This window comes from Anolis sagrei, chromosome 1 (assembly GCF_037176765.1).
Source record: "Anolis sagrei isolate rAnoSag1 chromosome 1, rAnoSag1.mat, whole genome shotgun sequence".
Taxonomy (NCBI): domain Eukaryota; kingdom Metazoa; phylum Chordata; class Lepidosauria; order Squamata; family Dactyloidae; genus Anolis; species Anolis sagrei.
In genome coordinates, this window is record NC_090021.1 from 342,779,935 (window position 1) to 342,796,486 (window position 16,552).

General features: G+C 44.7%; 1 protein-coding gene across 1 annotated transcript in view; it reads right to left on the reverse strand.

Moving 5' to 3' along the window:
* The window catches only part of FANCM (FA complementation group M), a 103,558-nt gene that overhangs the window by 84,329 nt on the left and 2,677 nt on the right, over nucleotides 1–16,552 (reverse strand). Inside the window, exons 2-4 of the mRNA XM_067463152.1 lie at nucleotides 11,900–12,072; nucleotides 8,265–8,342; nucleotides 6,428–6,586 (exon numbers count right to left, since the gene is read on the reverse strand). Of these exons, the coding sequence (XP_067319253.1) occupies nucleotides 6,428–6,586; nucleotides 8,265–8,342; nucleotides 11,900–12,072 (410 nt within the window). The remainder of the gene's footprint in view (nucleotides 1–6,427; nucleotides 6,587–8,264; nucleotides 8,343–11,899; nucleotides 12,073–16,552) is intronic.

Consider the following 16,552-nt stretch of genomic DNA (forward strand, 5'->3'; position numbering starts at 1 on the left):
ATCCAGTTCAGTGTGGATTTTATAAAGCTGGGTGGAAGGGGCCTCAATGTTGTGGAGAGTGCAGACCAAAGTAAGTTTTCCTCCCTCTCCCCAAATGCTAGAACCCGGGGTTATCCCATCGAATGGACTGGCATGAGATTCAGGACAGGCTAATGGGAGTACTTCTCAAAGTACAGTACTAAATACAACTGGGAAAGTTAGTTTAAAATTTGGCCTGCAAAGACCTAAAACTATTTAATTACAAGTAGCTGCCTGCCTGCCTTCCTTTTTCCCTCCCTCCTTCCTCCCTTAGCAGTAGTAGTAGTAGTAGTAGTAGTAGTAATCTTTATTTATACCCTGCCACCATCTCCCAGAGGGACTCAGGGCAGCTTACAAAGCACTCAAAGGTGCAAACACATAAAATACAAAAACCGCAAGAACAATAACATAAAATAACAGCCAACATAAATATCTCACTTCACAAAACATCCTGATTGAAACGAGTAAAATACAACAATAGCTGCTTGGTGAAATCTATGGGTCCTCACGTAAATATGGTCCAAGGCTTGTCAAAATAAAAATGTAATGTTTGTTTGTGGGATTAACATAACTCAAAAACCACTGGATGAATTGACACCAAATTTGGACGCATTATACCTAACAGACCAATGAGTGACCATCACTCATAAAAACACTGAAAAACACAGCAGAAGAGACTTAAACAGCCACCCCCCCCCAACCCCCCCCCAAAAAAATTCCATTACAACGCATGCACAAAACCACATATATACACATGTACACAAATATGTACACACACACACACATATAACCCAAAAGGTCATGAGTTTGAAGCCAGCCCGGGTTGGAGTGGGTTTCCAACCAATTGTGTGTAGCCTGTTGTCGACCTTTGCAACCCGAAAGACAGTTGCATCTGTCAAGTAGGAAAATTAGGTACCACCTTAAAGTGTGGGGAGGCTAAATTAACTAATTAATGAGGCCATCAAAAAGACTCCAGCAAAGCATGCGGGGAATGCGGAAGTGCTTCATCAGTGTCGCAGATGGACGAGGAAAGCGACAGCTCCCCTGGCGGCCAGAAAAAGTTAAATAGCCTCTGTGTATGTCTGTATATGTTGTATGTCAAAAATTGGCATTGAATGTTTGCCATATATGTGTAATCTGCCCTGAGTCCCCTGCGGGGTGAGGAGAAGGGCAGAAGATAAAAGCTGTAAATACAATAAATAAATATAAATATATACACACATACACAGACTGGGCCACAGCAACGCGTGGCAGGGGACAGCTAGGTATAAATAAAAAAGTAATGTTCGTTTGTGGGATTGACATAACCCCAAAATCACTGGATGAATCGACACCGAATCTGGACAGAAGACACGTATCAGGCCAACAAGTGACCATCACTTTATTAATGCACTTTATTAATGATCTAGGATTGTCTGCACGCCCCATCCCTCTCCGAAAACTCTATCCTAGTCATATTTCTCCTGTTCATGCTCAGCATTATTACATTTGGCCCAGCCATAGGTTTTTTAAACATCGTTGTGTTACTGTTAATGTTTATTGCTTATTGTTTGTTATGAGTTTTATTTTATTGTATTACTGTTGTTATTGTTTTTATTACTGATGTATTGTGGGCTCGGCCTCACGTAAGCCGCACCGAGTCCCTTGGGGAGATGGTAGTGGGGTATAAATAAAGTTATTATTATTATTATTATTATTATTATTATTATTACTGGAGCCCCCGGTAGCGCAGTGGGTTAAACCCCTGTGCTGGCAGGACTGAAGACCAACAGGTCGCAGGTTCGAATCCGGGGAGAGGCGGATGAGCTCCCTCTATCAGCTCCAGCTCCTCATGCGGGGACATGAGAAGCCTCCCACAAGGATGATAAAACATCAAATCATTTGGGCGTCCCCTGGGCAACGTCCTTGCAGACGGCCAATTCTCTCACACCAGAAGCGACTTGCAGTTTCTCAAGTCGCTCCTGACACGACAAAAAAATATTATTACTCATAAAAACACTGAAAAACGCACCAGAAGAGACTTAAAAAGCCAAAATATATATATAAAAAATACATTATAATGCATTCACAAAATCACACACACACACATATATATATACAAGAGAGGAGATTCCATCTGAACATGAGGAAAAACTTCCTGACTGTGAGAGCCGTTCAGCAGTGGAACTCTCTGCCCCGGAGTGTGGTGGAGGCTCCTTCTTTGGAAGCTTTTAAGCAGAGGCTGGATGGCCATCTGTCAGGGGTGATTTGAATGCAATATTCCTGCTTCTTGGCAGAAGAGGGTTGGACTGGATGGCCCATGAGGTCTCTTCCAACTCTTTGATTCTATGATTCTATATGCAAAAACACACATATACATACACACACACAAAGCACACATACACAGACTGGGCCACAGCAAGGCTAGTTCCTTTCTAAAAGATGTTTCAGGGATGAATGGCTGTCTAGACGGAGCAGAGATGTTCCCCTAATCTCCCCCAAAAGTCTCTAGTTGCCCATTGGAAGTGCTTGCACACTGCTTACTCCAGGCTTCTCTTTAGACAGCTGCTATAGGGAGGAGACAAGGGAGTGGACGGATTGCCAATACTCAAAGGACACTTCAGATCGAATGAGCAAGGAGTATTTCAGAAAGTTAACAGCAGTTTTACTCCTCCTGGTGTGGACAACCATTATGAAATGTGTCTCTGTATCCTGTCAGTGCAACTTGTGATGTAAACCATATTAAAAGTCTATTTTTAATTACGGGACCCATTGGAGTACTGTTGTCTTTGAAAATGCTCTTTGTAAGGCTTTCTTAATTGATATTGTAAGCTGTCTGGTGGGCAATGGAAAAAACAGGAAAAATGAACAAATGTGCAGAAATGTATTTAGGTCAGGCCTGGGCCCTCCCTCCAGGTTTTTTGGATTTCAACTCCCACAATTCCTAACAACCAAAACACCTGGAGGGCCGAAGTTTGCCCAGGCCTGACTGAAATGTTTTCCTTCTTTGTCTTGACCTGGTGGTTTTCTGTTTTTTTGCAAGGCCAAGCACAAAACTGTACACAAATCAGAATAGTAGTGTGGTGGAAAAGAAGCCCTCGTTACAACCTAAATAACATAGAGGAATAACCTATCTTGCTACCTCAAGCTAAACAAGCAGCATATAGTCACCTCTCAACAAAAGATTGCTCCAGGCACTGCCAGGCTATCAAATGCTAATCAAGGTGGTCAGTTGAAACATTCACACCTAGCTCCAGCAGACAAGAGTCCTTTGTCCCACCCTGGTCTTTCCTTTTGGCCTGCATCAATAGGAGCATAGTGTCCAGATCTAAGGAAGTAATGCTACCCCTCTATTCTGCTTTGGTTAGACCACATCTGGAATATTGTGTCCAATTCTGGGCACCACAATTCAAGAGAGAGATTGACAAGCTGGAATGTGTCCAGAGGAGGGCGACTAAAATGATCAAGGGTCTGGAGAACAAGCCCTATGAGGAGCGGCTTAAGGAGCTGGGCATGTATAGCCTGAAGAAGAGAAGGCTGAGAGGAGATATGATAGCCATGTATAAATATGTGAGAGGAAGCCACAGGGAGGAGGGGGGAGCATGCTTGTTTTCTGCTTCCTTGGAGACTAGGACGCAATGGAACAATGGCTTCAAACTACAAGAGAGGAGATTCCATCTGAACATGAGGAAGAACTTCCTGACTGTGAGAGCCGTTCAGCAGTGGAACTCTCTGCCCTGGAGGGAGTGTGGTGGAGGCTCCTTCTTTGGAAACTTTTAAGCAGAGGCTGGATGGCCATCTGTCAGGGATGATTTGAATGCAATATTCCTGCTTCTTGGCAGGGGGTTGGACTGGATGGCCCAGGAGGTCTCTTCCAACTCTTTGATTCTATGATTCTATGATATATAAGCCCATTTTCCTAGTTCCAACAGACCTCTGAGGATGCTTGCCATAGATGTAGGCGAAACGTCAGGAGAAAATGCCTCAAGAACATGGCCATATAGCCCGAAAAAACCTACAACAACCCAGTGATTCCGACCATGAAAGCCTTCGAGAAAGCATATAGTCAGCGTTAGCTGACTTGCCTGGAGACAGTAGAGAGTGGAATTAGAGCAGCGTTTCTCAACCTGGGGGTCGGGACCCCTGGGAGGGGGGTCATGAGGAGGTGTCAGAGGGGTCGCCAAACACGATCACAAAACACATATTTCACATAGTCTTAGGAAACCCTTTAGCAGAGGAGGCTGGAGAAATATTTTCTGTTGGTCATGAGGTTCTGCGTGGGAAGTTTGGCCCAATTCTATCATTGGTGGGGTCCAGAATGCTCTTTGATTGTACAGGAACTATAAATCTCAGAAACTACAACTTCCAAATGTCAAGGTCTATTTTTCCTAAACTCCACCAGTGTCTACATTTGGGCATATTGAGTATTCATGCCAAGTTTGGTCCAGATCCATCATTGTTTGAGTCCACAGTATCTGTCTCTGAATGTAGGTGAACTACAACTCCAAAACTCAAAGTCAATGCCTAGCGTTTCTCAACCTGGGGGTCGGGACCCCTGAGGGGGCCATGAGGGGGTGTCAGAGTGGTCACTGAAGACCATCAGAAATCACAGTATTTTCTGTTGATCATGGGGGTTCTGTGTGGGATGTTTGGCCCAATTCCATAGTTGGTGGAATTTGAAATGCTCCTTGATTGTAGGTGAACTATAAATCCCAGCAACTACAACTCCCAAATGTCAAGATCTATATTCCCCAAACTCCACCAATGTTCACATTTGGGTATATAGAGTATCCCAGCCAAGTTTGGTCCAGATACATCATTGTTTGAGTCCACAGTGCTCTCTGGATGTAGGTGAACTACAACTTCCAAATGCAAGGTCAATGCCCACCAAACCATTCCAGGGTTTTCCGATGGCCGTGGGAGTTCTGTGTGCCGAGTTTGGTTCAATTCCATCATTGGTGGAGTTCAGAATGCTCTTTGGTTGTAAATTAACTATAAATCCCAGTAACTACAACTCCCAAATGACAAAAATCACCTCCCCCCCCCCCCCACACACACACCACCAGCATTCAAATGTGGGCATATCAGATATTTGTGCCAAATTTGGTCCAGCGAATGAAAATACATCCTGGCTATCAGATATTTACATTATGATTCATAACAGGAGCAAAATTACAGTTATGAAGTAGCAACAAAAATAATTTCATGGTTGGGGGGTCACCACAACATGAGGAACTGTATTAAGGGGTCGTGGCATTAGGAAGGTTGAGAAACACTGTTCTAAAACAACCTCCCTTCCCATGGGAAACTGGAACTCCTCGTCTTCAGTATCAGCATCAACATCGTCTGTATCAACAATAGGAACATGTTCAGGAATCTGAAACCCATCATCCTCTTCCAGCTCTTCCTGAGGCTCCTGCTGAGCCACAACACTGACTCTCGTCCCTGCCAATCGTGCTTGCGAGGCAGGTGGGATTGAGGGCAGGACCTCCCCAGACGATCTTAAGCTCCTAGATCAGTGTTTCTCAACCTGGGGGTCGGGACCCCTGGGGGCATCACGAGGGGGTATCAGAGGGGACACCAAAGACCATCAGAAAACACAGTATTTTCTGCTAGTCATGGAGGTTCTGTGTGGGAAGTTTGGCCATTCTATCGTTGGTGGGGTTCAGAATGCTCTTTGATTGTAGGTGAACTATAAATCCCAACAACTACAACTCCCAAGTGTCAAGGTCTATTTTCTCTAAACTCTACCTGTGTTTACATTTGGGCATATTGAGTGACCATGCCAAGTTTGGTCCAGAGCCATCATTGTTTGAGTCCACAATGATCTCTGGATGTAGGTGAACTACAACTCCAAAATTAAAGGCCAATGCCCAACAAATACTTCCAGTATTCTCTGTTACTCATGGGAGTTCTGTGAGCCAAGTTTGGTTCACTTCCACAATTGGTGGAGTTCGGAATGCTCTTTGATTGTAGGTGAACTATAAATCCCAACAACTACAACTCCCAAATGACAAAATAAATCCCCCCACCCAATTCCACCAGCATTCAAATTTGGGCGTATTGGGTATTTGTGCCAAATTTGGTCCAGTGAATGAAAATACATCCAGCATATCATATATTTAATACACAATTCATGGCAGTAGCAAAATTACAGTTATGAAGTAGCAACAAAAATAATTTTATGGTTGGGGGGTCACCACAACATGAGGAACCGTATTAAGGGGTCACGGCATTCGGAAGGTTGAGAACCACTGTCCTAGATGGTTCATAAGGAGTGATACGTTTGGACAGGTAAGCTGGGAAGGAACCATTTAGAACTTTATAGGCTCAAGCCAGCAAACCCGGAGTCACAAAACCAAAACAGACATTCCTTCCCATGGATTAAACTCAAGTGTCTGAACATATCTAATGCTGCAGTCCTACTCACCCGGATGTAAGCCGCCTGGACCCCGGCCAGCTCTTTCCCCAGCGGGACCACCATCTTCTCCACCCGCCGTTCATGAGAGTAAGGCTGGATGTCCGGGGAGTCTTCCGTACACAGCTCGATGTGCGAAATCAGCAGGTTGGAAACCACTTGCTGGACGGCCTGCAAAGAGAGGAATAACGAGGCACATCACATCTATGCGTCAACCCCAGCATCGCTAAGAGAGATCATTATTATGTATATGGCTGGTATGGGCGAACGTCGGCCCTCCCTCCAGATGTTTTGGATGGCAAATTCCACAATTCCTAACAGTATTGTGGGAGTTGAAGTCCAAAACTCCTGGACGGAAGGGTAAAATCAGCTTGTGCCTGGTATATGATATTCCAAAATGCACATATTCAAGGAGACTCAAAGTGGCTTACACTAAAGCATGTCAATCTATATAAATAAAATTGACACAAGACACCTAACAACACAATGTATGTCCTTCACTCAAAAAAATGGATTTCGTCATTTGGGAGTTGTAGTTGCCGGGATGTATAGTTCACCTACAATCAAAAAGCATTCTGAACTCCACCAATGATGGAATCGAACCAATCTTGGCACACAGAACTCTAATGACAAACAGAGAATACTGGAAGACTTTGGTGGACATTGACCTTGAGTTTTGGAGTTGTAGTTCACCTACATCCAGAGAGCACTGTGGACTCAAACAATTATGGATCTGGACCAAACTCTACACAAATACTCAATATGCCCAAATGTGAACACTGGTGGAGTTTGGGGAAAATAGAATCTTGACATTTGGGAGTTGTAGTTGCTGAGATTTATAGTTCACCTACAATCACAGAGCATTCTGAACCCCACCAATGATAGAATCGATCCAAACTTCCCACATAGAACCCCCATGTGGACCACAGCAATGCATGGCAGGGAACGGCTAGTTCTATATAAATAAAAACGTCATGTTTGTTTGTGGAATTAATGTAACTCAAAAACCACTGGATGAATTGACACCAAATTTGGACACAATACACCTCTCAGGCCAACAAGTGACCATCACTCATAAAAACAGTGAAAAACACAGCAAAAGAGACTTTAAAAGCCAAAAAATGAAAAAATACATTACAACACATGCATATACACGTATACACAAATATATACACACACATGTACACATATATACACACAAAAACACATATACATATCATGTTATTTTGAAACTGTTTATTTTATTTTGTCATTTTTTGTGTTTATTTTAATGCTATTTTGTTTCATTGAATTTTGTTTTGTTGTATTGTTATTTTTGGGCTTGGCCTCATGTTAGCCACCCCGATTCCCCTTTGGGGAGATGGTAGCTGGGTAATAATAATAATAATAATAATAATTATTATTATTAATAATAATAAGTCACTGATATTCACTTTGGATATAAAGTTGACCTTGCAATCCACTGATGCTGCATCCATGATTTGAAACTATCCAAAAAAGCAAATGGTTTTGACATTTTATATAAGGGACTCCTGTTTTATTCTGTTCATCTTCAGTTTTGCAATGCATGTAACTGGGAGTGCATCTGTACTGTAGGACTGATACATTTTGGCACTTTAACCATTTTAACCAATGCTATGGAACCATGGGAACTGGAGTTTGGCAGAGAAGGATAAAGGCCCTGTCTAACCGCAACTCCAAGGATCCCATTGTAGCAGTAGTAGTACTAGTAGTAGGAGTAGAAAGAAGACTTTGTTTGTATCTCCTCTTGGGGACTCAATAGTATTGAGCCATAGTGGTGCCAAACTGCATTAATTTGAGGCTGTAGATGCCTCCAGGAGCGACTGACCTTTGCATCGTTGCCAGGAGTGGCCGTCAGAGCCAGGATCCGGAACTCCTGGGTGTATTTGCACAATTCTTTCACCACCTGAGGAAAAAGGACCTCTCGTCAACAACAATGTCCTTGTATTTCTAAACATATTCTAATGAAAACTTTTGATATATCAGAGCAAAATGTAACTAATAATAATAATAATAATAATAATAACATGCCCTGGCAGAATATATCAAGGAAAGCCAAGAATCTGCTTGGCTTTCCTTGATATATAATCGGAAACTTCTCAAAGCACAGCAGACAAAGAGTCAGTACAAGAAAACTGCACTCCAACCCAGAGCTGAGAGCTGGCACAACAAAGCCTTACATGGGCAGTTCCTTGAGAAGATTGAAGGAAAAGTTGACGAGGAGAAGACCTGGTAATAGCTCATGAATGGAACCCTGAAGAAGGAGACAGAAGAAGGCCTGGTTCTTGCAGCCCAGGAGCAAGCTATCAGAACCAAGGCCATTAAGGCCAGAATTGAAAAATCAGCAGATTATCCAAAATGCAGACTGTGCAAAGAAGCGGATGAAACCATGGACCATCTCCTCAGCAGCTGCAAGAAAATCGCACAGACGGACTACAAACAGAAGCACAATGCTGTGGTCCAGATGATTCACTGGAACTTATGTCACAAGGACTATCTACCATTGGTCGGATCATCAACATGCAAAAGTCGTGGAAAATGAACATGCAAAAATACTGTGGGATTTTCAAATCCAGATTGACAAAGTTTTGGAACACAATACACCAGACGTCACAATTGTGGAAAAGGAAAAAGTCTGGATTATTGATGTCGCCATAATGGGTGACAGCTGCATTGAGGAAAAACAACAGGAAAAACTCATCGCTATCAAGACCACAAAATCGAACGGCAAAGGCTCTGGCATCAACCAGTACAGGTGGTCCCAGTGGTCATCGGCATACTGGGTGCCGTGCCAAAAGATCTCAGCCAGCATTTGGAAACAGTAAACATCGACAAAATCACGATCTGTCAACTGCAAAAGGCCACCTGTTGTAACTCAGCGTGTGCCTTCTGTATCTACTAGTGCTAGTAGGAGGAAACGAGGCTTGGGAGAGGAGGACGCTCAGCAGCAGCTGAAGCGCATTAGGGAAATGTTCCTAGAATCTAGTGATGAGGAAGACTTTCAGGGGTTTACTCATGTGGAGATGGAGATGGAGGATTACTGTGGTGTAAAGCGAGTAGCACGCAGTTCTGATAGCGATGAGGAATCCATTTCCAAGCGTCTTAAAGACATAGCAGATAACTACGGGTCTGAAAGTGATGATGAAGAGCTGGACTGGACTAGGGTCCAGGATGTGATTAATGCTCCAACCTCCAGTGGGGAGTTCCAAGGGTTCACAGACTCATGGGTTTCGGATACTGCTTCTCAGGATGCAGCCCGGAGTGCAGATTGGCAGCAGTGGAGGGAACGCAGTTCACCTGTAGAACTGGATGCACCTGGAAACGAATCTAATGATTCTGATGGGATTTAAGGAGTAGCCTTGGGTCCAGAGTTCAAAGTGTCGTATACCTGTGTATCCTGCTGTTAACTCTTGCCTTGAGTCCTTGCATCCAGAATCGTGTTTCTGTGATCGTGCTGACTACTTTGCCTGGCTTGGAACCGTGAGTCTTGTCTCCTGCTCTGACCTCTGGACCGTCTTGACCATTCTACATTCCTGCCTGTCTCCAGCATGGACTTCGGACCGCTCCTCATTCTACTTTTTGTGTTGTGATTTTTGAACTGACTGTGTTCCGTTCTAACCAGGAACAGTTTTGCTTGCTTTACTTCTGTTTTCCTTTTTGCTGCCCAGACTGCCTGGGTTACTGTTTGTTTACATTCCTGCAAGCCTCAGGCTCTTTTATTTACAAGTTCTGCTGAGAAGAGCCCTTTGACTTGTTAATTTGCCATTAAACACCCTTTGTTAACCCTTAAGCTGCTGTTTTGCCTCGTTGCTCTGCCTGGGTCCTGACACCACCTGACTTGGATCTGCGCACATCATTCCAAAATACATAACACAGTCCTAGACGCTTGGGAAGGGTTCGACTTGGGATTTTGTGATACGAAATCCAGCTGAGAGATCTCGTTTGCTGTGACATACTGTGCTTTTGTGTCAATAATAATAATAATAATAATAATAATAATAATACATTTTTACTTATTACCTGTCTCTCCTGATGGCTCAAGTTGGGGTGCAACAAATTCAAAAACAAATGAACATAAACATACAATACATTACTAAATTTCATAAATAAATACATACACAGGTATGAAAACTTATACCAAACACAGCTAAAGAACTGACACATAGTGGTAACAGAATGCAAAAAGCATGGGATTACTCCACTCTGTGATGATATACTAAGTAGAAATTCTACCGTATAAATATTTATTTATAAATACCATATAAATAACTAATTTTGTAAAAGTGTGGGATTGTCCTAAAAGTCCCACAGCTTGATAATGTCCACTTAAAGAGTACAAAACCAAAGTGCCACCTAGTGGCAGGCTGTTTCCCCATCTTCTTGCCTTCTCCTACTTAAAGCAACGTGGTTAGATCAGGACTTGACCTAGAAAAATCCGATATATCAGGAAGATTCCAGGTTTAAAAACCCCATAATTTATTACTATCTTCGCCACTTCTGTCCTATTTCCTCAAAATGATTGACAAGAAGGCCGAGCGTCAATTAACCCCGAATTTAAAGTTTATCTTGTTCAGATCAAACATGACCAACATGCCAAGGCACAAGTGTGTGCTTTCCACCTACGCAACCGTGAAGCCAAGAGGAAATTGAAAGTCACCTGGGAAGATCAGGACCTTGAACACTGTTTCCATCCTAAATATCTCATTGTCACCTTAGAGCTAGGTGTGAATGTTTCAACTGAACACCTTGATTGGCATTGGATGGCCTGGCAGTGCCTGGGGCAATCTTTTGTTGAGAGGTGATTAGATGTCCTTGTTTGTTTCCTCTCTGCTGTTTTTGCTGTTGTAATTTTAGAGTTTTTTTAATACTGGTAGCCAGATTTTGTTCCTTTTCATGGTTTCCTCCTTTCTGTTGAAATTGTCCACATGCTTCTTGTGGATTTCAATGGCTTCTCTGTGTAGCCTGACATGGTGGTTGTTGGTGTGGTCCAGCATTTCTGTGTTCTCAAATAATATGCTGTGTTCAGGTTGGTTCATCAGGTGCTCTGGACATCTAATCACCTCTCAATGAAAGATTGCTCCAGGCACTGCCAGGCCATCAAATGCTAATCAAGGTGGTCAGTTGAAACATTCACACCTAGCTCCAGCAGACAAGAGTCCTGTGTCTCACCCTGGTCTTTCCACAGATATATAAACCCCTTTTTCCTAGTTCCAACAGACTTCACTACCTCTGAGGATGCTTGCCATAGATGCAGGCGAAATGTCAGGAGAGAATGCCTCTAGAACATGGCTATATAGCCCAAAAAAACCTACAACCCTTTATGTGATTTGTTTAACACTTTTATTCTGTTATCACCTGTTGTATGTTATATGTGCACCTGGAGTGCCTTTGTGAGCCACCCCGAGTCCCTTTGGGGAGATGGTGGTAGGATATATAAATAAAGCTTATTATTATTATTATTACCTGGCAATAGGCATAATTCCCCAGGGCTCTGTGGGCCTCATCGAGCACCAGGCACTTCACTTCTGCAGCCGGGCAGATCCCTCGAGAGAGATCGTTGACCAGGATCTGCGGCGTCAGGAAGAAGACCTTCTTGTGGCACCAGAGCTCCTTCCGGTCAGCGATCGAGGTGCCTCCTGAAACAAGGAAGGGCAAGGGTTGGATTCTGGGCACCACAATTCAAGAGAGATATTGACAAGCTGGAATGTGTCCAGAGGAGAGTGACTAAAATGATAAAAGGTCTGGAGAACAAGCCCTATGAGGAGCGGCTAAAGGAGCTGGGCATGTTTAGCCTGAAGAAGAGAAGGCTGAGAGGGGATATGATAGCCATGTATAAATATGTGAGAGGAAGCCACAGGGAGGAGGGAGCAAGCTTGTTTTCTGCTTCTCTGGAGACTAGGACGCAAGGGAACAATGGCTTCAAACTACAAGAGAGGAGATTCCACCTGAACACGAGGAAGAACTTCCTGACTGTGAGAGCCGTTCAGCAGTGGAACTCTCTGCCCCGGAGGGAGTGTGGTGGAGGCTCCTTCTTTGGAAGCTTTTAAACAGAGGCTGGATGGCCATCTGCCAGGGGTGATTTGAATGCAATATTCCTGCTTCTTGGCAGAATGGAGTTGGACTGGATGGCCCAGGAGGTCTCTTCCAACTCTTTGATTCTTTGATTCTATGATTAGACCTCCTCTGGAATCACACTGTGCCCAATTCTGGGCACCGCAATTTAAAAGAGATACTGACTCTAATATCTAACAATAATATAATATCTAATAACCCCCAAAGGCGCAGGTTCGCAGCTTGGGAGTCCTCCTGGAATCCCAGGTTGCAGCGGTGGCCAGGGGAGCATTTGCATAGTCTAAACTTGTGCGCTAGCTGCACTGTACCTTGGGAAGTCAGACTTGGCTACGATAGTCCACGCTCTGGTTACATCCCGTATAGACTACTGCAACGCGCTCTATGTGGGGTTACCTCTGAAGACCGTTCAGAAGCTTCAATGGTGCAGAGGGCAGCAGCCAGATTGCTCACCAGAGTGGCATTCAGGGAGCATACAATCCCTCTGTTACACCAACTTACTGTGGCTCAGTCTGTGTATATGTGCTTTGTGTGTGTATATATATGTGTGTGTATGTGTCTATATGTGGTTTTGAGGTCAAACCCAGAACTCCCTGCTATTATAGAATCAAAGAGTTGGAAGAGACCTCCTGGGCCATCCAGTCCAACCCCATTCTGCCAAGAAGCAGGAATATTGCATTCAAATCACCCCTGACAGATGGCCATCCAGCCTCTGTTTCAAAGCTTCCAAAGAAGGAGCCTCCACCCCACTCCGGGGCAGAGAGTTCCACTGCTGAACGGCTCTCACAGTCAGGAAGTTCTTCCTCATGTTCAGATGGAATCTCCTCTCTTGTAGTTTGAAGCCATTGTTCCGCGTCCTGGTCTCCTCCTCCCTGTGGCTTCCTCTCACATATTTATACATGGCTATCATGTCTCCTCTCAGCCTTCTCTTCTTCAGGCTAAACATGCCCAGCTCCTTAAGCCGCTCCTCATAGGGCTTGTTCTCCAAACCCTTGATCATTTTAGTCGCCCTCCTCTGGACACATTCCAGCTTAGAGTCAATATCTCTCTTGAATTGTGAAACCTGCAGCAGGGGGTTCCATAGTTCTCTACTGCCCGCTTGGACCAACTTCCTGGGAGCGTGGTCACAGCAGCAGCTTCAACTGTGAATCTTTCTGTTTGCCTCACTTCCTTCCCCTCTCCTAACATTGTAACAAATCCCCTCAATAAAGTATCAATTAATTGTAACTTTTTCCTCTCCATTGTGTTATTTTGTGTCTTTTACTGTCTCCAAACTCGCTACTATATGAACCTTTCCTCTCCCAAGCTGCAGATGGCTGCTGGCCTGGATACGATTTTCGCTTCCCGGGAGGCCGAAACTGCGCTCCTCTGAACCGCGAATATGGAAACCCATTGGGCCCCCATATCCGCGAGTCAACTGATCACTTAAGAAAGGTTGCCATTCTTCTCCTGGGGGAATTCTAAGACTAATGGCTATCTTACTTTTGCTCCGCTAACCCCTCCGTCCCGGGAATAACCATTTTTGCCTTTAAAAAACTCAACATGGAGCCCAGCTGGCTCCCTGATGACACCACATCGTTGCCAACATTTTGTGGCTTCCCAGAGTGCCTGCCAATCCAGGGAAACTGCCACGGTCACCCAGGTTCGCAGCTTGGGAGTCCTCCTGGAATCCCAGGTTGCAGCGGTGGCCAGGGGAGCATTTGCACAGTCTAAACTTGTGCGCTAGCTGCGCCGTACCTTGGGAAGTCAGACTTGGCCATGGTAGTCCACGCTCTTGATACATCCTGTATAGACTACTGCAATGCACTCTACGTGGGGTTGCCTTTGAAGACTGTTCAGAAGCTTCAATGGTGCAGAGGGCGGCAGCCAGATTGCTCACAGGAGTGGCATTCAGGGAGCATACAATCCTTCTGTTACACCAACTTGCTGTACCTCAGTCTGTGTATATGTGCTTTGTGTGTGCATATATATGTGTAACATTAGAAAATGTTGACCATTTCTGCTCCCTTGGCAGCTTGGCACCTCTCCACCAAAGTCAACATCGACACCAAAATACAACACCGTCTGAGCTCTGCGAGTGCAGCATTTTTCCGAATGAAGCAGAGAGTGTTTGAGGACCAGGACATCCGTAGGGAGACCAACGTACTTGTTTATAAAGCTACTGTCCTCCCAACCCTGTTATACGCCTGTGAAATGTGAATCAAGGAACATGAAAGGCACTGCAGACTACTTCAGCCAGAGAAGTCAGCCATAGCTGAGCACCTGATGAACCAACCTGGACACAACATTTTATTTGAGAACACAGAAATGCTGGACCACTCTCACAACCACCATGTCACAAGCATCCACAAGCATGTGGACAATTTCAACAGAAAGGAGGAAAGGAGGAAAAACTCTAAAATTGCAACAGCAAAACAGCAGAGAGGAAACAAACAAGGACATCTAATCACCTCTCAACAAAAGATTGCCCCAGGCAGTCAGCCCATTATATGCTAATCAAGGTGGTCAGTTGAAACATTCACACCTAACTCCAGCGGACAAGAGTCCTTTGTCCCACCCTGGTCATTCTGCAGATATACTATAAACCTCTTTTTCCTAGTTCCAACAGACCTCACTACCTCTGAGGATGCTTGCCATAGATGCAGGCAAAACATCAGGAAAGAATGCCTCTAGACCATGGCCATACAGCCTGAAAAAACCTACAACAACCCAGTGATTCCGGCCATGAAAGCCTTCGACAAGACATGAATATTGTAAACAGTCCCTATGTGTTTGTTTCCCACTATACGAGTTAGTTTGGTTTGCTGAAGTGTATAGGAACAGGACATCTTTGTATTTGCACTTTTAAACAGAGGCTGAATTGCCATCTGTCGGGGGTGCTTTGATTGTATTTTTCCTACATGGGCTTAAGCGGCTGAGGGGGGAAAGGTAATAGAATCCTAGAATCCTGGAGTTGGAAGAGACCTCCTGGGCCATCATGCAGTCCAACCCCATTCTGCCAAGAAGCAGGAATATTGCATTCAAAGCACCCCTGACAGATGGCCATTCAGCCCGTGTTTCAAAATCTCCTCCACACTCCCTCCTGGGGCAGAGAGTTCCTGTGATGAACAGCCCTCTCTCTATAAATAGAATCATAGAGTGGGAAGAGACCTCCTGGGCCATCCTCCAGTCCAACCCCATTCTGCCAAGACGCAGGAATATTGCATTCAAATCACCCCTGACAGATGGCCATCCAGCCTCTGCTTAAAAGCTTCCAAGCTGATGGAATTGTTCCAGGAGTTGCATGTGACGTCTGCAGACAGTCCACGTCTCATAGAATCCTAGAGTTGGAAGAGACCTCCTGGGCCATCATCCAGTCCAACCCCATTCTACCAAGAAGCAGGAATATTGCATTCAAATCACCCCTGACAGATGGCCATGCAGCCCCTGTTTCAAAACCTCCTCCACACTCCCTCCTGGGGCAGAGAGTTCCCCTGATGAACAGCCCTCTCTCTATAAATAGAATCCTAGAATCCAAGAGTTGGAAGAGACCTCCTGGGCCTTCATCCAGTCCAACCCCATTCTGCCAAGAAGCAGGAATATTGCATTCAAATCACCCCTGACAGATGGCCATGCAGCCCCTGTTTCAAAACCTCCTCCACACTCCCTCCTGGGGCAGAGAGTTCCCCTGATGAACAGCCCTCTCTCTATAAATAGAATCATAGAATCCTAGAGTTGGAAGAGACCTCCTGGGCCATCATCCAGTCCAACCCCATTCTGCCAAGAAGCAGGAATATTGCATTCAAATCACCCCCGACAGATGGCCATCCAGCCCCTGTTTCAAAACCTCCTCCACACTCCCTCCTGGGGCAGAGAGTTCCCCTGATGAACAGCCCTCTCTCTATAAATAGAATCATAGAATCCTAGAGTTGGAAGAGACCTCCTGGGCCATCATCCAGTCCAACCCCATTCTGCCAAGAAGCAGGAATATTGCATTCAAATCACCCCTGACAGATGGCCATGCAGCCCCTGTTTCAAAACCTCCTCCACACTCCCTCCTGGGGCAGA